At 47.1% G+C, this 23,376-nt stretch overlaps 1 protein-coding gene across 1 annotated transcript in view; it reads right to left on the reverse strand.

Annotated features, from left to right (window-relative positions):
* Window positions 1-23,376, reverse strand: part of itga3b (integrin, alpha 3b) — a 58,472-nt gene that overhangs the window by 3,556 nt on the left and 31,540 nt on the right. Inside the window, exons 7-20 of the mRNA XM_041878421.2 lie at window positions 22,617-22,810; window positions 21,914-22,002; window positions 20,387-20,523; window positions 20,089-20,178; window positions 19,933-20,000; window positions 18,369-18,511; window positions 18,055-18,201; window positions 17,883-17,980; window positions 17,104-17,272; window positions 16,896-16,970; window positions 16,700-16,779; window positions 16,471-16,548; window positions 16,119-16,221; window positions 15,480-15,656 (exon numbers count right to left, since the gene is read on the reverse strand). Coding sequence (XP_041734355.2) covers window positions 15,480-15,656; window positions 16,119-16,221; window positions 16,471-16,548; window positions 16,700-16,779; window positions 16,896-16,970; window positions 17,104-17,272; window positions 17,883-17,980; window positions 18,055-18,201; window positions 18,369-18,511; window positions 19,933-20,000; window positions 20,089-20,178; window positions 20,387-20,523; window positions 21,914-22,002; window positions 22,617-22,810 — 1,648 coding nt within the window. The remainder of the gene's footprint in view (window positions 1-15,479; window positions 15,657-16,118; window positions 16,222-16,470; window positions 16,549-16,699; window positions 16,780-16,895; window positions 16,971-17,103; window positions 17,273-17,882; window positions 17,981-18,054; window positions 18,202-18,368; window positions 18,512-19,932; window positions 20,001-20,088; window positions 20,179-20,386; window positions 20,524-21,913; window positions 22,003-22,616; window positions 22,811-23,376) is intronic.

Genomic DNA, 23,376 nt, shown 5'->3' on the forward strand with positions numbered 1-23,376 from the left:
TGCAGCCTGGATGTCAGTAGCTGAGTGTAGATGCGGTGTGGAAATCAAGCGCAGGAAACACGGGCGTTCGTGAACAGACTTTAGTAAACCAAAGCAGCACCAAACAGGCGGACAGCCAACCCAACCGGGAGGCAAAATACAAATTACGCACAATAAACACAGTGCGTAAAATGACAATAGCGCACACAGTGCGGACTCTCGAAAAACAACAAAACACGAGAGTAATACAGAGAGCAACAGCTTGACAATAAACAATACCACATAACACCTGGCCCCACACACGAAAACTAAATAGGCAACCAAATCAAACACTAACAAGGGACAGGTGTACAAACAGACAAAACCAAACAAACATGAAACATCGAACGGTGGCAGCTAGTACTCCGGGGACGACGACCGCCGAAGCCTGCCCGAACAAGGAGGAGGAGCAGCCTCGGCCGAAACCGTGACAGTACCCCCCCCTTGACGCGCGGCTCCAGCCGTGCACCGATCCCGGCCTCGGGGACGACCAGGACGACGCGGAGCAGGGCGCGTAGGATGACCCCGATGGAACTCGGTCAGCAGGGACAGGTCTAATATGTCCCTCCTCGGCACCCAGCACCGCTCCTCCGGGCCGTACCCCTCCCACTCCACGAGATATTGGAGACCCCCCATCCGGCGTCTCGAATCAAGGATGGACCTCACGGTGTACGCCGGAGCCCCCTCGATGTCCAACGGGGGCGGAGGAGTCTCCTCTATCTCATAGTCCTGGAGTGGACCAGCTACCACCGGCCTGAGGAGAGACACATGGAACGAGGGGTTAATATTCCTGTAATCAATAGGCAGTTCTAACCTGTAACACACCTCGTTCAACCTCCTCAGGACTTTGAATGGCCCCACAAACCGCCGACCCAGCTTCCGGCAGGGCAGGCGGAGGGGCAGGTTTCTGGTCGAGAGCCAGACTCGATCTCCAGGTGCGTATACAGGCCCCTCACTGCGGTGGAGATCGGCGCTCGTCTTATGCCGACGGATGGCCCTCTGCAGATGAACGTGGGCAGCGTTCCATGTCTCCTCCGAGCGCCGCACCCACTCATCCACCGCAGGGGCCTCGATCTGGCTCTCGTGCCAAGGTGCCAGAACCGGCTGGTACCCTAACACACACTGGAAAGGGGTTAGTTGGGTGGAGGAGTGGCGGAGAGAGTTCTGCGCCATCTCGGCCCACGGAACGTATCTCGCCCACTCCTCCGGCCGGCCCTGGCAATAAGACCTCAGAAACCTACCCACATCCTGGTTGACACGTTCAACCTGTCCATTACTCTCCGGGTGGTAACCCGAGGTAAGGCTCACCGAAACCCCCAACCGTTCCATAAAGGCTCTCCACACTCTGGAGGTGAACTGGGGGCCTCGATCATACACTATATCCTCGGGTACCCCGTAATGCCGGAAGACATGGGTAAACAGAGCCTCAGCGGTCTGTAGGGCAGTAGGGAGACCCGGCATGGGAAGGAGACGACAAGCCTTCGAGAACCGATCCACAACGACCAGGATGGTAGTATTCCCCTGTGAGGGGGAAGGTCTGTAACAAAGTCCACCGAGAGGTGGGACCAGGGTCGTTATGGAACGGGCAGGGGTTGTAGCTTACCCCTGGGCAAATGTCTGGGCGCCTTACACTGTGCACACACCGAACAGGAGGAGACATAAACCCTCACATCCCTGGCTAACGTTGGCCACCAGTACTTAGTGCTAAGGCAGTGAACTGTCCGGCCGATACCTGGATGTCCAGAGGAGGGGGACGTATGAGCCCAATAAATGAGGCGATCGCGTACCTCGAGCGGAACGTACGTCCGACCCACTGGACACTGTGGAGGACTTGGGTCGGTGCGTAACGCCCGCTCGATCTCTGCATCGACCTCCCATACCACCGGTGCCACCAGACAAGACTTTGGTAGTATGGGAGTGGGCTCAACGGACCTCTCCTCCGTGTCATACCGCCGAGACAGGGCATCTGCCTTCCCGTTCTGGGACCCAGGGATGTAAGTGATTTTAAACACAAACCGGGCTAGAAACATAGTCCAGCGGGCCTGGCGAGGATTCAGTCTCCTAGCTGCCCGGATGTACTCCAGGTTACGGTGGTCCGTCAAAATGAGGAAAGGGTGTTGAGCCCCCTTAAGCCAATGCCTCCACACCTTTAGGGCCTGTACCACGGCTAACAGCTCCCTGTCCCCTATGTCATAATTCCGCTCGCCGACTGAGCTTCTTAGAATAAAAAGCACAGGGGCGGAGCTTAGGTGGTGTGCCAGACCGTTGTGAGAGGACGGCCCCAATACCGGCCTCGGACGCGTCTACCTCTACCTGGAATGGTAAAGCGGGATCCGGATGCGCCAACACCGGCGCCCGAGGTAAACAGGTCCTTCAGTCTCCCAAAAGCCCTGTCCGCCTCAGCTGACCACCGCAAGCGCACCGGACCCCCCTTCAACAGAGACGTTATGGGAGCTGCCACCTGTCCAAAACCCCGGATAAACCTCCGGTAATAATCGCAAAACCCAAGAACTGTTGCACCTCTTTCACAGTGGTTGGGGTTTGCCAATTACGCACAGCTGACACCCGGTCAACCTCCATCTTCACCCCTGACGCAGACAACTGATAACCCAAAAGGAGACCGACTTCTGAAAGAACAGACATTTCTCTGCCTTGACATATAGGTCATGCTCCAACAGCCTCCTCAACACTCGGCGCACCAGGGCTACATGCTCTGCTCGGGTAGAACTGTACACCAGAATATCGTCGATGTACACGACTACTCCCTGTCCCTGCATGTCCCGGAAAATCTAATCGACGAAGTATTGGAAGACTGAGGGAGCATTCATTAACCCATATGGCATGACGAGATACTCGTAATGACCGGAGGTCGTGCTAAACGCTGTCTTCCATTCATCGCCCTCTCTAATGCGCACCAAGTTATATGCGCTCCTGAGATCCAATTTTGTGAAGAACTGAGCACCGTGTAATGATTCCGTCATAGTCGCAATCAGAGGAAGTGGATAGCTGTACTTCACCGTAATCTGATTGAGACCGCGGTAATCAATACACGGGCGCAGACCTCCATCTTTTTCTTCACAAAAAGAAGCTTGAGGAAGCGGGTGAAGTGGAGGCCCGTATGTATCCCTGTCTCAGAGACTTCGGCGATGTAAGTTTCCATTGCCTTCCTCTCCTCTTGAGACAAGGGATACACATGGCTCAGCGGGAGGGCTGCTCCTAACTGGAGATCTATCGCACAATCCCCCTGTCTATGAGGCGGCAGCTGCGCCGCCCTAGTCTTACTAAACACCAGTTTCAAATCCTCATACTCGGGGGGAATATGCAGTGCAGGCATTAGATTCGGACTTTCCACCGAGGTCGCCCCTATGGAAACACCCAGACACAGCCCCTCACACTGAGCAGACCACCCTTTAAGAGCTTTCTCTCGCCACGAAATAGTAGGGTCATGGGTAATCAACCAGGGAAGCCCCAGCACCACCGGATACGCAGGAGAGTCAATCAGATAGAGCTGAATCGTCTCCTCATGACCCCCCTGCGTCACCATCTTAAGGGGCGCTGTGACCTCCCTAATCAACCCAGACCCTAACGGACGGCTATCTAGGGCATGTACAGGGGAAAGGCTTATCAACGGGAAGGAGAGGAATCCCTAATTCTACACAGAACTGGCGATCTACAAAGTTCCCAGCTGCGCCTGAATCGACTAGCGCCTTATGCTGGGAACGAGGTGCTACCTGTGGAAAACAAACAGGCAAGGTTATGTGAACGACAGAAAGCTCTGGGTAAGTAGGGCGCCTACTCACCTGGGAGGACTCCCCAATGCGTGGCCTGCCTTCACCTCCACCGGGGACCCTCCCCAACACCTAGCCGCGGTGTGCCCTCCACGGCCACAGTTGGTGCAGGGGACGGCCCCCCTCGGGTTCCTACTCCTCCTTTCTCTAGCGCCAGCACCTCCGAGCTCCATAGGGCTCGGCTCGGAGGTGCTGGAGGGTGGAATGGGCGACCCCCATCCGGGACGTCCACGGGTGGCGAGCAGGGTGTCCAACCGAATGGCCATGTCGACTAGTTGGTCAAACGTCAACATGGTATCCCTGCACGCCAACTCTCTTTGGACGTCCTCTCGGAGGCTACAACGGAAGTGGTCTATGAGGGCCCGCTCATTCCACCCTGCATCTGCCGCTAGAGTCCGGAACTCCAGGGCAAAATCCTGTGCGCTCCTCATCCCCTGTCGGAGGTAGAACAGACGCTCCCCCGCCGCCTTCCCTTCTGGTGGATGGTCGAACACGGCCCGGAAGCGGCGGGAGAACTCCGCATAGGTGACGGTAGCGGCGTCCATTCTCCTCCATTCGGCGTTGGCCCACTCCAACGCCTTGCCGGTGAGACAGGAGATGAGGGCGGAGACGCTCTCGTGTCCCGAGGGCGCCGGGTGTACGGTGGCGAGGTAGAGCTCCACCTGTAGCAGGAACCCTTGACACCCGGCAGCGGAGCCGTCGTACGCCCTCGGGAGAGAGAGCCGAATCCCACTGGGTTCCGGAATGTGGACAGGAGGACTGACCGATGGGGATGGTCCGGTAGGTGGGGGCGTGGGTACCCCGCTGCTTTCCCATCGGTGGAGAGTGTTCATCACCCGATCCAAGGCGTGACCGATCTGGTTAATCCGGTCCTCCTGCCCACGAAGACGGTCCTCCATGACCTCTGTCGGCACGGGTGATCCTGCTGACTCCATGATGTGATGTGGTATTCTGTCAGTAGCTGAGTGTAGATGCGGTGTGGAAATCAAGCGCAGGAAACACGGGCGTTCGTGAACAGACTTTAGTAAACCAAAGCAGCACCAAACAGGCGGACAGCCAACCCAACCGGGAGGCAAAATACAAATTACGCACAATAAACACAGTGCGTAAAATGACAATAGCGCACACAGTGCGGACTCTCGAAAAACAACAAAACACGAGAGTAATACAGAGAGCAACAGCTTGACAATAAACAATACCACATAACACCTGGCCCCACACACGAAAACTAAATAGGCAACCAAATCAAACACTAACAAGGGACAGGTGTACAAACAGACAAAACCAAACAAACATGAAACATCGAACGGTGGCAGCTAGTACTCCGGGGACGACGACCGCCGAAGCCTGCCCGAACAAGGAGGAGGAGCAGCCTCGGCCGAAACCGTGACACTGGAATGTGCGATGTAATCCACATTATTTTGTTTATGACAATTTTAACATCATTATTTCTATATAGCCTACACTTTCTTGTTCTGAACTTTTAACGCAAGTGGGATGGGTGTGGCTTCGTGACAATGGTCAAGACCCAGCTAACAATTCTAGGGAGAGAGAAAATGTTTATAATGTTACCCATAATGTTCCCCTAATGTTTGAGTGTCCAGTTTTCCGTTAGTTAGGGGAACATTCTATCTATGTTAGCAAAGACCTTCTGAGAACCTTTTTAGCATGTTTTGGTGATAAAGTTAGGAGAACATTCCCTTAATGTCACACAGAACATGGTTGCCATGTTCTCAGAATATACAATATTAATGTTCTAGACACGTTTCATGGGAACGTTGCAAGAACATCCATGTGTCCAGTTTTCTGAGGGTTAGGATAATATTCCACCAATGTCCCACTAAACATACACAGCACATTATTGCCATGTTCTCAGAATATACAATATTAATGTTCTAGACACATTTCATGGGACGTTGCAAGAATATTTATGTGCTTCAGTTGTCAGGACGTGGATCCAAAGAAACATTCTTCCCCTCAAAAAAAGTCATTACACATCGTTACTGTTGAAATATTGATCCATTCACAGCTCTTTATGTCTGTCGGCAAGGTTAGAGATACCTACACACACACACAGTGCTATTAACATACAGTGTTTTCAACTTACATATTTGACATACGTGATTACATTGTGCTTGTTCATTTATACAGTAATTATTATTTAACATGTCCTCACCTGGTATTTGAACTCACAACCTCTTGGTTCACAGCTTTCGTCCTGCTACGCCACCATGTCTCTTTCAGCTATCAATTAGTTTGACAATTCTCATCACTGATTAGATTTTTCTTATTACAACAATTTAAGGAATTTCTATATAGTTGTCTAATGTTGGTGGGGCATATTAACCTGTTTTAATGATACTCCTGAATCACTATGATCAATACAAGTTTTTCTTAAGTGTACTTTTAACAGAGCTGAGATTTACTTCAAAGTGCATTCACCGTATTGCTTACACGTATCAAGTTGTTTCAGATCCACGTGTCTAGGGTGGAGGGGTTAGGGTTTCTTCTGGACAGGGCCTAACTATACTGACCCAATACACATGCTCTAGAGATATCCCTTATTGGGACTGTAACTAGGGTGTTCGTCATTGGTGGTGGCCTGGATTCTAGACCCGGTAGTGGAGTCACCCTACTCTAACTTTCTTAGCAATAGATGTTAATGTATTAATTTGGCAACAGTTACAACACACCTATCTGATCTAATTAAAATTAGTTTCTCATTGAAAGATGGGAATCGGTAGAAATCTAGATAGCTGAGCATCTCAAAGAGAACTCTATATCGTATTTTTGAAATCCACACAACATATATACTATGTAGAACAAACATGTGTCTCTGATAAGGAATCACATCAGCTCTCGTCATTGCGTTTCTATCTGTAACACTCCTAATTTGTTGCTGAAACATGGCCGAGGCAGTAGTGTTGCTTCTGATAGAAACATACTCAGAACATGGTTGCCATATTCTCAGAATATCAGAACTGTGTATATTTACAGTAGCATGTCTGTACTTTCTCACATTTGCCATTTAAGCAATGATGATGCCAGTTAAATCAAAACAATACACAACACAGAGTTCCATCTCCAAGTTTTAATGTGGAAAAATAGACAAATTGCAACAGAATCACTTGAGACCAATGTTGGAGGAAATACAGTGGGGGAAAAAAGTATTTAGTCAGCCACCAATTGTGCAAGTTCTCCCACTTAAAAAGATGAGAGAGGCCTGTAATTTTCATCATAGGTACACGTCAACTATGACAGACAAATTCAGAAAAAAATATCCAGAAAATCACATTGTAGGATTTTTAATGAATTTATTTGCAAATTATGGTGGAAAATAAGTATTTGGTCACCTACAAACAAGCAAGATTTCTGGCTCTCACAGACCTGTAACTTCTTCTTTAAGAGGCTCCTCTGTCCTCCACTCGTTACCTGTATTAATGGCACCTGTTTGAACTTGTTATCAGTATAAAAGACACCTGTCCACAACCTCAAACAGTCACACTCCAAACTCCACTATGGCCAAGACCAAAGAGCTGTCAAAGGACACCAGAAACAACATTGTAGACCTGCACCAGGCTGGGAAGACTGAATCTGCAATAGGTAAGCAGCTTGGTTTGAAGAAATCAACTGTGGGAGCAATTATTAGGAAATGGAAGACATACAAGACCACTGATAATCTCCCTCGATCTGGGGCTCCACGCAAGATCTCACCCCGTGGGGTCAAAATGATCACAAGAACGGTGAGCAAAAATCCCAGAACCACACGGGGGGACCTAGTGAATGACCTGCAGAGAGCTGGGACCAAAGTAACAAAGCCTACCATCAGTAACACACTACGCCGCCAAGGACTCAAATCCTGCAGTGCAAGACGTGTCCCCCTGCTTAAGCCAGTACATGTCCAGGCCCGTCTGAAGTTTGCTAGAGTGCATTTAGATGATCCAGAAGAGGATTGGGAGAATGTCATATGGTCAGATGAAACCAAAATAGAACTTTTTGGTAAAAACTCAACTCGTCGTGTTTGGAGGACAAAGAATGCTGAGTTGCATCCAAAGAACACCATACCTACTGTGAAGCATGGGGGTGGAAACATCATGCTTTGGGGCTGTTTTTCTGCAAAGGGACCAGTACGACTGATCCGTGTAAAGGAAAGAATGAATGGGGCCATAAGAAGCATTTCAAGGTCCTGGAGTGGCCTAGCCAGTCTCCAGATCTCAACCCCATAGAAAATCTTTGGAGGGAGTTGAAAGTCCGTGTTGCCCAGCGACAGCCCCAAAACATCACTGCTCTAGAGGAGATCTGCATGGAGGAATGGGCCAAAATACCAGCAACAGTGTGTGAAAACCTTGTGAAGACTTACAGAAAACGTTTGACCTGTGTCATTGCCAACAAAGGGTATATAACAAAGTATTGAGAAACTTTTGTTATTGACCAAATACTTATTTTCCACCATAATTTGCAAATAAATTCATGAAAAATCCTACAATGTGATTTTCTGGATATTTTTTTCTCATTTTGTCTGTCATAGTTAACGTGTACCTATGATGAAAATTACAGACCTCTCTCATCTTTTTAAGTGGGAGAACTTGCACAATTGGTGGCTGACTAAATACTTTTTTCCCCCACTGTATATTACTTTTATGATTAACGGAGTAATATAACGAGTTAATGTCTTCAAATACTGTAATATTATTACAGTTACTTTTTCAAGTAAGCCGTATATTACTTTCAGAAATATATCTCTACCAGCGTGTTATATATACAGTTGAAGTCGGAAGTTTACATACACTTAGGTTGGAGTCATTAAAACTTGTTTTTCAACCAATCCAAACATTTCTTGTTAACAAACTATAGTTTTGGCAAGTCGGTTAGGACATCTACTTTGTGCATGACACAAGTAATTTTTCCAACAATTGTTTACAGACAGATTATTTCACATAATTCACTGTATCACAATTCCAGTGGTTCAGAAGTTTACATACACTAAGTTGACTGTCCCTTTAAACAGCTTGGGAAATTCCAGAAAATGATCTCATGGCTTTAGAAGCTTCTGATAGGCTAATTGACATCATTTGAGTCAATTGGAGGTGTACCTGTGGATGAATTTCAAGGCCTACCTTCAAACTCAGTGCCTCTTTGCTTGACATCATGGGAAAATCAAAAGAAATCAGCCAAAGCCATAGGAAAAAAATTGTAGACCTCCACAAGTGTGGTTCATCCTTGGGAGCAATTTCCAAACGCCTGAAGGTACCACGTTCATCTGTACAAACAATAGTACGCAAGTATAAACACCTTGGGACCACGCAGCTGTCATACTGCTCAGGAAGGAGACGCGTTCTGTCTCCTAGAGATGAATGTACTTTGGTGCGAAAAGTGCAAATCAATCCCAGAACAACAGCAAAGGACCTTGTGAAGATGCTGGAGGAAACAGGTACAAAAGTATCTATATCCACAGTAAGACGAGACCTATATCGACGTAACCTGAAAGGCCGCTCAGCAAGGAAGAAGCCACTGCTCCAAAACCGCCATTAAAAAAGCCAGACTACGGTTTGCAACTGCACATGGGGACAAAGATAGTACTTTTTGGAGAAATGTCCTCTGGTTTGATGAAACAAAAATAGAACTGTTTGGCCATAATGACCATCGTTATGTTTGGAGGAAAAAGGGGGTTGCTTGCAAGCCGAAGAACACCATCCCAACCGTGAAGCACGGGGGTGGCAGCATCATGCTGTGGGGGTGCTTTGCTGCAGGAGGGACTGGTGCACTTCACAAAATAGATGGCATCATGAGGAAGGAAAATTATGTGGCTATATTGAAGCAACATCTCAAGACATCAGTCAGGAAGTTAAAGCTTGGTCGCAAATGGGTCTTCCAAATGGACAATGACCCCAAGCATACTTCCAAAGTTGTGGCAAAATGGCTTAAGGACAACAAAGTCAAGGTATTGGAGTGGCCATCACAAAGCCCTGACCTCAATCCTATAGAAAATGTGTGGGCAGAACTGAAAAGCGTGTGCGAGCAAGGAGGCCTACAAACCTGACTCAGTTACACCAGCTCTGTCAGGAGGAATGGGCCAAAATTCACCCAACTTATTGTGGGAAGCTTGTGGAAGGCTACCCAAAATGTTTCACCCAAGTTAAACAATTTAAAGGCAATGCTGTCATGAGCCCTCTCACTCCACTGGGTTACCACCTTAATTTTCTTCCACTCTGCTCACCACTCTCTCTACTCAGCCTAACTAGCTCCACCTGTCCCTGCTCTGCTCGGCTCTAATTACTCTGCCAGCTGCGCTGCATTACCCACTAACCTCTCCCAGTATTTATAGCCCTGTCTTTCAGCTCTCCTTTGTCAGATCGTCTGCAAAGCTCACACCCGAACCTGTGTGCTCGCGCTCTGGCTCACCCTTGTTTTGTGACCCCGGACCTGCCTGATTCCTGGATACTCTTCTGCCCCAGGAGAACCAGACCTGCTTCCTGCCATTACGACTCTGACTACTCTTCGACCCCGGTAACTCTGACCAGCCTTCTGCCTTGCTACTACGTATTTGGATTTCCCTTGAACTGTACTTCTGCCTGTTTTCATCCGCCGTTAGTGTCTGTGTTTCTCCCCCCCAGGACTTCTGGACCACCAACCACCGGCGTCATCGGACGACCGCTGCCACTGGGGGGAGGCACAGACCCAGCACATCGGACGGGATAACCCCTGGAGCCTTCACTCACTCCCTACATCCTTTTCCCCTTAAGTTTAAATAAACTTTCTGGTGTGACGCAATTGTGGTCCTCTTGTCGCCTGTCTGAACCGTGACAGTACGATCTGACCATTATGGACTCAGCGCACACTTCCCCGACATGGAAACCGAAGAACCTGAGCAACCCACCGCCATGCTACGCCTGGAACACACTGAGAGAGAGAGCTTAGGCCGCATGAGCGGCGACATCACCCTCTGCTTCAGGCCGAGCACCAACAGCATCAGCAGTTCCAGCAGCACCAGCAGCAGTCCCAGCAGCAGCAACAACAACTCGCCATGATCATTCAACTCCTCACCAACCGACCCCAGCCAGTCTGCCCACCAGCCCTGCCCCCGAGTTACCTGCCCCGGTCATTGCAGCCGCTGCCCGGGAACCCAAGATTGGAAACCCCGAGCGGTTCAACGGCGATTCTACCCAGGTCCGGCCATTCCTGACTAGCTGCCGACTTCAGTTCTCTTGCAGCCAAGGACCTTCGCCACGGAGGGGGCTAAGGTTGGGTATGCCATCACTCACCTGACGGGCCGAGCTCGACTCTGGGGAACAGCAGAGTTCGAACGTCAAACCCCCGCATGTGCAACCTTCGACCTGTTTGCTGAGGAGATGCTGAAGGTGTTTGACCTGGATTCACCAACCGCAGAGGCGTCTCGTGAACTGTTCAGTATTCGACAAGGCAGACGTACAGTCGCAGACCATTCCATCGACTTCCGAACCCTGGCTAGACGAAGTTCTGGAACACACCATCGTTGGTGGACGCGTTTCTTCCATAGTTTGGCTGACTATATCAAGGACGAAGTTGGTCTCCCAGGAACTGCCTTCCACTCTTGATGAAGCCATCGCACTGACTGTCAGGATCGACAGAAGGATACAGACCCGTCAGCCGTGAGAGGGGGCGCCAAGGTCCACCTACTACCGGCATTCGGAGAGATCCGACTGGGTTCCTGTCATCTACTGCCACTCACCCAGGTCAGCTTGATCAGTCTGAGCCTATGGAGATTGGGCGAGCCTCTCTCACTCCTGCAGAGCGCCAGCGACGCTTCACCTCAAACCTCTGCCTCTATTGTGGAGGTGACGGACATCGTGGTGGTAACCTGCCCTTTAAAGGGCCGAAGCTCACCGGGCATAGGGGGAGTCCGGTTGAGTTCAATGACCATCCAGTCCTCCGACCGCAAACCCCTGCTGCAAGTTCACCTCCGCCTCTCTGACTCAACTCACACCCTGGCTGCTCTGGTGGATTCTGGCGCCGAAGCCAACATAATGGACATCAAGCTGGCACACCAACTGGGACTGGAGAACCTCCGCTTGACACCTCCTATTCCTGCCCGGGCACTGGACGGACACTTACTCGGATCGGTCACTCATGTCACGGCCCCGGTCTCGATGGGTCTGTCCGGAAACCATCAAGAAACTATCCAGTTTCACCTGCTCCCCTCTCCAGGCCAACCCCTCATCCTGGGTTACCCATGGCTCCGCCGGCACAACCCTCAGCTCGACTGGGTGACCGGGGTGATCAGGGAGTGGGGAGAGGACTGCCACCGAACCTGCCTGCTTGCTGCCGCACTACCCCCTCGGCCAGTACCTACTAACTCCGCTCCTGACCTCTCCAATGTCCCAGAATGCTACCATGGTCTCAGAGAGGTGTTTAACAAAGCTAGAGCCACACTCCTCAGATCCGCTGCCAGCTACACTACCGGGGCCAACCGTCGGAGAATTCCTGCTCCCACCTACCATGTTGGTCAAAGGGTGTGGTTGTCATCGAAGAACCTGCCACTCAGGGTGGAGTCGCAGAAGCTGGCACCTCGGTTCATTGGCCCATTCCCTATCATAAGAGTGATTAGCCCAACTGCTGTCCGGCTCCAACTGCCTAATTCCCTGAGGGTGCACCCCACTTTCCATGTGTCTAAGATTAAGCCCGGCCCATGAGAGTCCGCTGGTCCCTGCTGCGCCTTGTCCTCCTCCTCCACGGCTCGTCGATGGTGGTCTGGTTTACACCGTCCCGCCGCCTGCTTCGGTCCAGACGGAAGGGTAGGGGTCTCCAGTACCTCATTGACTGGGAGGGCTGTGGACCTGAGGAAAGGACCTGGGTGCCAGCTAGTCGGATTGTGGATAGGACTCTCATCACCGCTTTCCACCAACGGCATCCTGATCAACCTGCAATCCGTAGGGGCCGCCCCCAGAGGGATCCCTAACCGTCCTGCCCGCTCGGCTTCCTGTCCTGTGCCTGATCCTGTCTCGGGACCTGTCCCATCTCCCCGACCACGGCCCTCCGGCTTCCTCCGAGGATGAGGACGTTCGCTCGGACCGTTCGGAGGAGTTCTAGCCCTCCTCCGGCTCCCCCTCCCGCCCGGCGTGGTGTTGCTCTTGGGACTTCTGGGGCCGTCCCTTGGGGGGGGGGTTCTGTCATGAGCCCTCTCACTCCACTGGGTTACCACCTTAATTTTCTTCCACTCTGCTCACCACTCTCTCTACTCAGCCTAACTAGCTCCACCTGTCCCTGCTCTGCTCGGCTCTAATTACTCTGCCAGCTGCGCTGCATTACCCACTAACCTCTCCCAGTATTTATAGCCCTGTCTTTCAGCTCTCCTTTGTCAGATCGTCTGCAAAGCTCACACCCGGAACCTGTGTGCTCGCGCTTCTGGCTCACCCTTGTTTTGTGACCCCGGACCTGCCTGATTCCTGGATACTCTTCTGCCCCAGGAGAACCAGACCTGCTTCCTGCCATTACGACTCCTGACTACTCTTCGACCCCGGTAACTCTGACCAGCCTTCTGCCTTGCTACTACGTATTTGGATTTCCCTTGAACTGTACTTCTGCCTGTTTTCATCCGCCCCGTTGTGTCTGTGTTTCCTCCCCCCCCCAGGACTTCTGGACCACCAACCACCGGCGTCATCGGACGCATCGCTGCCACTGGGGGGAGGCACAGACCCAGCACATCGGACGGGATAACCCCTGGAGCCTTCACTCACTCCCTACATCCTTTTCCCCTTAAGTTTAAATAAACTTTCTGGTGTGACGCAATTGTGGTCCTCTTGTCGTCTGTCTGAACCGTGACAAATGCTACCAAATACTAATTGAGTGCATGTAAACTTCTGACACACTGGGAATGTGATGAAGGAAATAAAAGCTGAAAGAAATCATTCTCTCTACTATTATTCTGACATTTCACATTCTTAAAATAAAGTGGTGATCCTAACTGACCTAAGACAGGGATGTTTTACTAGGATTAAATGTCAGGAATTGTGAAAAACTGAGTTTAAATGTATTTGGCTAAGGTGTATGTAAACTTCCAACTTCAACTGTATATTTTTAAAGCCTTTTCTCATACTAACGGAATTCATGCTGTAGGCTAACATGTTTCCAATAGGCTATTGTAAAACAGAAAATCAAAGGAAGATGGCAGCTGTGTTCTTACCCTGCTTAACCTTTTCCTTATTGAAATGCTCCCATTATTTTGAGTTAATCGAGGAGAAAGAGAACAACATTTAAGTCAAATGCAAACTCTGCAAAGGCAGCATTGATCTCTTCCTCCAGAAACACCACATCAAACCTGAAAAAGCATCTGGAGGTCGTGCACAAAGGCACAGAAATGCGTGAAAGAGGAGATATCTATACACATTATGGTAATAAACGAAGATGCATAAATAATATTTACAAGTGTTCTAACAACATTTCCATATAAACAATCTAAATGTCTGATAAATGCAATTCAAATGCCAATAATGACATTAACTGCTAGAACGTGAGAGTAGGGTGACTCCCTAGCAGGTCTCAAACCCAGGCAACCAGCACCAATGACGAATGCCCTAGCCACGGTCCCAATAAGGGATATCTCTAGGGAATGTGCTTATTGAACCAGTCTAGTTAGGCCCTGTCCAGAAGAAACCCTACCCCTCCTCCATTCGCACTTATGTAGATCTGATTGGCTCAGCAACAGTAACAAGATGTGATGTGTAATAATTTTTGGGGGAAACATGAATGTTCTTGCAGCATTCCCATGAAACGTGTCTAGAACATTAATATCGTATATTCTGAGAACATGTCAACCATGTTCTGTGTATGTTTGGTGGGACGTTGAGTGAAGATTCTCCTAACACACAGAAAACTGGACACATAAATGTTCTTGGAACATTTAACCTGTCTACGGGAAAAAAAGTATGAAAATGTATGCGCTCACTACTGTACTGTAAGTCGCTCTGGATACGAGCGTCTGCTAAATTACTAAAATGTAAATGTAGAACATTAATGCCTTATGTTCTGAGAATGTGGAACCATGTTCTTTGTATGTTTGGTGGGATGTTGATGGAATATTCTCCTAAACCACAGAAAACTGGACACATGAATATTCATGCAACGCTCCCATGAATCGTGTCTATAACATTAATATCTTATGTTCTGTGAACAGGGTAACCACGTTCTGGGTAAGTTCTATTTGACATTAAGGGAATGGTCTCTTGGAAACATTCCTTGCACATCATGGGAACATTCTTATGAAAACATTAGTTAATGACCTAATGAGACTATGATGGGAACGTTCTCTAAAGTTGTGGAAACGTTTGTTGTTAGCTGGGGAGCAGCTGATCACCGATTTGACAGCTCCAACGCAATTACACCTCCGACACCGCCAAAACATCAGCTATTTGGGTGTCGGCTATCGCCGGTTAACAGTTGAACTGATTGAATCTAGGCCATAATGAATATTTAGCCTATTTTAGACTTGTGAGTCAGGTTCAAGTCTGGTTTTATTGGCTGCTTTGTTCCAAACAGTACTCCTTATTGAAAATATTACTGATTAACTGTGGGTGTAAACAGAGATCGAGGAGTACTGCTTTAATCATGTTTTTGTAACACACTGGTCCCAGTTGGCCATAGAGATACAATATAATTCTGTGGCCTATATAGAGCCTCAGAAAGACTCTGGTAACTCACCGTGAGGTTGAGAAGATTGACGATGTCCCCTGGAGGGACACAGTGTGTCTCAGTTGTCCCCTTGGTGATGATCTCAGTCAGGTAGAGAAGCCACTTCCCATTGGTCACCTCGAAGGGCCACTGAAACTCCACGGCCAGGGTCCCCAGCGCACCCAGAGGCTCTCCCTCCACTGACACCTGGTGGTAGGAGTGTGGTATCAACGTCACCACAGGACAGACACATGGCAACAGAACAGATATGGAAATAGAAATACAATGTAAACAGGATTCCTCATTCTGTGACAGCAAAGCATGTCTGTTCTACATAAAGAATTGGCTAAATCTTTCCACCACATATTACCTCACAAAAGTGTTACGCCTACAATTACAGGTCAGAATTCAAGGGAAACATTACTCAAAGCCCACAACATGGCTGACGTTAGCTAAGTGTTGGTGTCTCACCTTGAAGGTGTATTCCACAAGACTGCCCACAACATGGCTGACGTTAGCTAAGTGTTGGTGTCTCACCTTGAAGGTGTATTCCACAAGACTGCCCACAACATGGCTGACGTTAGCTAAGTGTTGGTGTCTCACCTTGAAGGTGTATTCCACAAGACTGCCCACAACATGGCTGACGTTAGCTAAGTGTTGGTGTCTCACCTTGAAGGTGTATTCCACAAGACTGCCCACATCACTGGTGGTGTTCATAGCTGACTCTCCCGTCACCGCCCCGCTGAAGTAGGTCTGGACCAGGGGATTCTCTCTGTTTAGAGAGGGGCAGGAGAGAAAGGAAGAGGAGGAAGAAGAAGAAGAAGAAGAAGAAGAAGAAGAAGAAGAAGAAGAAGAAGAAGAAGAAGAAAAAAGAAAAGAAGGCAGGGGGGGAGGGGGACAATGGAAGTTAGTTAGTTACAGTGTTATACTTCATTATCCATTAAGACATTATTTTGAATTAATGCAGGCACACAGCACGGCATCAGGACAACATAGCGCATGTGTCCGAAGTTACACTTACATGGAGAAGGAGGTCTGGATGGAGGTCTCTATCAGCAGGACCACAGGCACAGGGTACAGGTCATTCTGCTTACTCAACCTGGGGAAACAACACCGACATAAGTGTTTATTCAGATAGTTTATTCACTTAATCATATTCATATTTCCCACTTGGACATAAAGACTGACTGTTGCTAATCTGATAATGAGTTCACGATATAGAGCAATGACAAATATCTCCTGTTACTTACGTGGACAACAGCAACTGAGACTCAATCTCCCTGGTTTGGAGGTTGATCCCTGATGTTTGAAAGATGAGCTGCAGAGAGACCTGCAAACCACGGGAGGGTCATGATTTTAACTACCACAAATCAACATTCCGATAGGGTCAAATCAATGATGTAATACACTGTATAATCTCTACGTGGAATAACAGTATGGCCTTACCATCTCATTGCTCCTCAGTGGATTCCCCAGGTCACACATTACAGTCTCCCCAGCACGGCATTCTACGTCAGGATCCTACACATAATAAACGTATGATACTACAATCTGCATGTACAGAACATACTGTAGTTAATGGAGCAATTATAGTCAATGTACCTGTCAAAAGCCAGAATTCACCTAACCCTCTGTCACCCTCCAGTGGACTTACTTGGGAGCGCACGCCATAGTAACTGAGCGTGGCTGGGGTGGAGATGTTGAGCATGGCCTGGTGGGCGTCCTCAGCTACCTTCCCAGGGCCTGGCATGTTAGTCACCTCCACTAGTAGCATCACCTTCTTCACATTACTGCTGTACTGCAGCAATTGGCGGTTCCCCTGACTGCATACAAACAGACAGAGAGCATCACAGTTCATGTATTAGGGGCCATGTACAAAATATTGCACCAGAGAGAGATTGTGTGAATCTGAAGCACTGTTGTACAACCCTATTTTTGGTGGGGGTCTACCCGGTCACACTTTAAGAGTTAGGGCTAGAGTAAGAGTTCAGTTTAGTGTTAGGATAATGGTTAAGGTTAGGGTTAGGGCTAGGGTTAGCGGATAGTTAGTTGAAATGTTACTGATACTCTTATGACAAATTCAGCATTCATTTGTATAAAATGTGTCTGTTCCCGAACATAAGTAAATAAGTAGACATATAAATGTGTATAAAATGATAAAGGGGAAATAAAGGTGCAATTGGTTGATATGTATATTGGTGCATGTGTCCACGTGTGTATGTTAGTGCAGGTGTAAGTGTGCAGATGTGTGTACTGTTTAATTTGTTGGTGTATAGATGTGTCACCATCTATTGTACATGACTGGGATCGAGTCTCGATGAATTCAATTACAACATACAGTTATTAGAGTAACATTCATTTTCAACGTATTCAGACTGACCATCTGCCCGATACCCCATGTGTTACATATCTTCCTCTGTGTTTACCACATACCTGGGGTAAGGCTTCAGTCCCTCGTTAGCAAACGTAGCTGTTAGCTGCAGGTTACTGGTGCACATGTTGTCTGAGCCACACTCCTTCTGGAAGTTGATCTGCAAAGTAGGAGAAAGCACAATTTTCATTACATACTCAATGGAATCAGGTTATTCCTAAGTCAGTAACATACCTCTTTCCTCTCAGTGACTTTCTGTTTGTGGCTCAGTACAGGGTAGGAGTCCAGGTTCTGCAGGGCCTTCCTGACTTTGAGTTTCTGCTCATCCAGGGACACGTTGAGAGAGAAAACCACCGGCTCCAGCTTGTCCCTCACAGGATCCTGGAGAAGATGATACAGATGAGTGTGTGTGTGTGTGTGTGTGCGTGCGTGCGTGTGTGTGTATATGTGTGTGTGTGTGCATTCGTGCGTGCGTGTGTGTATATGTGTGTGTGTGTGTGTGTGTGCGTGCGTGCGTGCGTGCGTGCGTGTGTGTGTACAGTATTTACCTCTACTCTGAGCTCCAGCACCTGACACTCGGTCTTGGGAGATGGCATGGTAAGGAGGCCTGTGTAGGTGGCAAGCTTATTGACAAGGAAGAGAACTCGAGGGCTCCGGCGATGTATGTCAGCTTCCACTGTGTACTTCACCACTGCACAGGGAGGAAAGACAAAAGTAGTTAGATGTACTGTATGTATTTAGACAGTGAAGCTATATATTTTTTATTTGTCTCTATACTCCAGCATTTTAGATTTGAGAGACAATGTTTCATATTAGGGGACAGTATAGCATGTCAGCTTTTATTTGAGGGTATTTTCATACATATCTGTTTTACAGTCCTCCCCATTTAAAGAAGTCATATGTACATTTCAGCAGACACTCTTATCCAGATCAACTTACAGGACCAATTAGGGTTAAGTGCCTTGCTCAAGGGCACATTGACAGATTTTTCACCTAGCCGGCTCAGGAGTCAAACCAGCGACCTTTCGGTTACTGATCCAACGCTCTTAACCGCTTGGCTACCTGCCGCCCCCTTTATTTGTACCCGGACAAATTGACTTAGAATGTATTAAAGTAGTCAAAAGCTTATTATTGGGTCCCATATTGCTTGCATGCAATGAATACATCAAGCTTGTGACTCTACAAACTTGTTGGATGCATTTGCAGTTTGCTTTGCCCAGTAGGAACTGAATGGTGAATACTGTCTTGTGCCAAATTGTAAATGTTAGCATGAATAATGATATGTGAGAAAGTTACAGAGGCACAAAGATCATACCCCACCCCAAAATGCTAACCTCCCCTGTTCTTGGTAATAGTGAGGGGTTAGCATGTTTTGTTGTATCCTCGGAACAGAATCTGACTAATCATTATTTACGATTTATTCATGACTTTTTAAAATCATGGCATTATCCGTTTGAATTATAAGTGTTTAGAAACATCTTATCTACCCACTTAGAAAGAAAAGTACTCCAGTCATCATTCACCATTCAGTTACTATTGGGCAAAAAATTACCCAAAACACAACCAAAACAAACAGCAAATGCATCCAAAGAGTTTGTTGAGTCACAAGCTTGATGTAGTCATTGCATGCAAGTAATATGGGACCATACACTAAACGATTGAGTACTTTATTACACTATAAATGAATTTGTCCAAATACTCATGACTTATCCACATGGGGAGACTAGAACATAAAGTGCCTTCATTTCTAAACGGTAAAACAGATAAGCAAAAAAAATATACCCTCAAATAAAAGGTAACATTCTGTATTCTCACCTCATATGAAACGTTTGATCTCAAATCCAAAATGCTGGAGTATAGAGCCACATTGTAAACATTAGCTTCACTGTACAACCCAGGAGGTTGGTGGCATCTTAATTGGGGAGGATGGGCTCGTGGTAATGTCTGGAGCAGAATGAGGGGAATAGTATCAAATACATCAAACACATGGTTTCCATTCACTCCGTTCCGGCCATTATTAGTAGCCGTCCTCCCTTCACCAGCCTCCTGTGCTGTCCAAATACATATGAAGGGGAGTGCATTAGGTTGTATTAGAAAGGGAATGCCACTCACTGATGTTTTTCTTGAAATCTTTGTTTCCATTGCTGAGTGTGTAGGAGAAACACACTGTCACAGTCACACTGTAGGAGACATAGAAGACACATTAGTAAAATAACAGTTGACGTTAATTGACTTTATACAGTGTGATCTGAGAGGAACCTTTCTCACCAGGATTTATTTCCAGAGGGACAAAGTTTAGGGTCCACAATCTTTGGCAGCACAGTGAAGTTCTTAGAGAGATGGATAACTGGACGAGCCCTGGAAATGAACCATGTTAAAAGATTACACAAAGAATAAGAATACATACACAAAAATAAGCATATTACTATCAAGAGAAGACATGTTGGAGGGACAGATTACATAAAATGAGACAGAAACAAGATCATGGATGAATATATCCAAGTTTGTTATGGCAGTTTTAGTTGATTCAATTCAATACATACTGTATTTATTGTCCACTACTTACCTGAGAAGAGCGATGCGGTCATCCAGAGAACCAACCAGGATGTCAGGGTAACTGTTCTCATCCATGTCCATACCGCCACTGATGGAATAGCCAAAGGTCTGGAACCCACCATTACCCACTGACTTCCCCTCAATCACCTATAGGGGGCAACACGGACACGTTACTAAACTACATAGATCACGATACAGTATCTTTACCCCATTTCCCTGCATTCACCTCCCTGTCCTTTTGGCTTCATAGCAAATAATGTATTGTGCATTACTGGGTGAATATTAATGAACTATGATCTATAAAACAAATCAAACGAGTCTAATTCCCTAATGGGTATTATTACTACTGTACCTGTTTTCATCTGATTGTCAAACAAATCACTTCAAAAAATAGGTTACCTTCGCACATTCATCCAAAATAATTCCAGCATCCGAACAGTGCACTGTGCACCGCCAACTTTCCTTTTATTCTCAAATGGCTGGAACTATCTCACCGGAGAAAGCATCGGAGCGAGCGAAACAGCGCCCCTCTGTCTTACCATATATAGCCCATGTATCGGATGCTGTCTGGCCAAAAAGAGTATGACATGCCATTCTCTTTTTTGGCTAGAGAGCATCAGATACATGGGCTACACATACATGTACATGTCCTCTGCCTCGACGACGATGGCAGTATTACCATCAGCACCTGTCTTTTTACTAAAGAAATGCGTTTTGTATCCCCCCTAGAGTCTAAGGGCCCAGGGCTGAGTTTCTACTAAGCTAACATATGGAATTGTTTTAAGATGGTCATACCAAGGATCATTTAGCTATTTGATTTAAAATTTTAGGACCACTGTAGGTATAAAAAAAAACGTATTTGATTAAACATTGAATTTGGCCTTGCTGCTAGTAGCCCATACAAACATTGAATAACAGATTCACACATGGAAAAAAAGATAGTAAAAAATGTAATCAAAAGGAAGTATGTTTTGAAATGTCTGTCCTATATCTGAGAGATATAGGACAGACAAAATAAATCAGGAAAATAAATCAATCATTTTTACCCGTATACCTTTTAAGTGGAAATGCCCTATTCACTTCCATTCATTTTCGGCAGGGTACCGGGTTACCTTCAGACGTGTTCCGTGACACTTTGTGGGTGTCGTAGAGCAAAACGGACAACACTACCGGGTTCATTACAGTCTCATATTTCCGTAGAGGGGTAGCCCAAACCGTGTGTAGCCCAAACCGTTCGGACTCTACAGATGTTTTCGTGAGAAGACCGATTTTAAGGATGTCGCCTGGTCTGACAAACACCGCTGTAGCTCTGCCCTAGCTCTGCCACCTTCCACCGCAGACGCGGAAGGCCGACATCGGCGGATGCGGTGGATTGAGACGCATTCCATGCAAAAAAACGGATAGCTTAAAAATACGGATTATTTATTATATATACAGTATATACTTTTTCTTTATGCCCAGCTCACGAGGCCCCTTGATGATGTGAGGCCTGAGGCAATTGCCTCTTCTGCCTAATGCTAAGTATGCCAGTGTGTACCTGACTAGGCTCCTCAGAGATTCCCTTCTTGCTTCCCATCCAGATGTAGACCTTCCCAGTCTCATGGAATGGGGCTCCTACTGCAAAGTCTATAAAGGAAATAGAATCATTGGAAATACATGACCATACATTTTGAAAATGAGCAATTAAGTTTGCTCAAACAATTAATCATCTGCATATTTAATGCGTATAATACATGAAGTAAGTAGTGTGTAGAAGACCATCTCTGATAGGCATATAGCAGAGAGGAAGAGGCAAAGTGAGAGGTTTTACTCTCGCCAAAATGTATTTCTATGGGCTTATTTTGGACCTAAGCTTGCCTTCCTGCCTTTGGGAAAACGACTTCCATTGTTAGGGAAGAGATATGAGCGTCTCATCATTATTTACAGATCTCTGCCTTAAGTTCCAGTGTAAGCCCTTGTGCTGGCTGTATTTAGCCACTAGGTGACAGCAGCATGACAGCAGATTTTGGGATCTACGTCCTCATTGCGGTACAGTTCCACACCTTTCAAATTCTTTAAAAGTGCATCTTTCCTCCTCCCTTCTTTGAAGAAATCACTGATTAGAATTGACTGGAGAGGTGTGGCGGAGCCCTTGCGTTCATCTGTCCAATCATGTCAAATCAACGATTACATCAAGTAAAGGAGGAAGGAATGACGCACTTTAAAGAAACCCAAAAGGTTACCCGTTATGTTAGGCCTACCTTGGAATCCATCTTGGTTGACGTCGCCAATGGCTGCCACGGCGAATCCAAAACCAGATGCCGTAGGACCCTTCAGTACCATGCTAGGTTTCTTCTGGAAAGATCCGTTCTCATTCATGAAGACGTACACCGCTCCTCCCTCCTCCTTCTGACGGTCAAAGTAGAACGGGGCACCTACGATGAGGTCATTCCAGCTAGGATGGTGAAAATTAAAAATAGCACACACAAATATTAACACACAACCATACACATACTGTATCATTGTAGCATATATAGTACATGGATCATAATCAGTATATGGTTTACCAACCATTTTACCCACCTTATTCTTCATTCTTATGTGCTTTTAGAGAGGGCGACATAGCCTATAACATACTTCACATCTTTTGGCTTGTCTTTTGTATAGCCAAAATATTTTTCTTGACAATGTGTTATTCAGTATAATCTTTTTTCTCTGACATGCTGACAGACTATGAAGACAAATGCTCAAGGTTTTATTCATGTATTATGAGAAAGAGAGAGCACACATGCCTCAGCCGTGATATCATGACAGATACCGTATCTGAGGTGGTGAAACGACAAGGACAGCCTCTCCAATTCAACCACTACAGCACAGTATTCTCTGCATCACTGGTCAGGTAGAGTGTGTATGCCAAATAGTAGAGGTAAAAGCTACAGATGATGGGCTATTGGTACATTTGTATTTTATAGAGTGATATAATTCAAACTCAATCAATCCCGTATCAAAAGAATAACAAAC

The sequence above is a fragment of the Coregonus clupeaformis genome, chromosome 1 (assembly GCF_020615455.1).
Source record: "Coregonus clupeaformis isolate EN_2021a chromosome 1, ASM2061545v1, whole genome shotgun sequence".
In the NCBI taxonomy this organism is placed as follows: domain Eukaryota; kingdom Metazoa; phylum Chordata; class Actinopteri; order Salmoniformes; family Salmonidae; genus Coregonus; species Coregonus clupeaformis.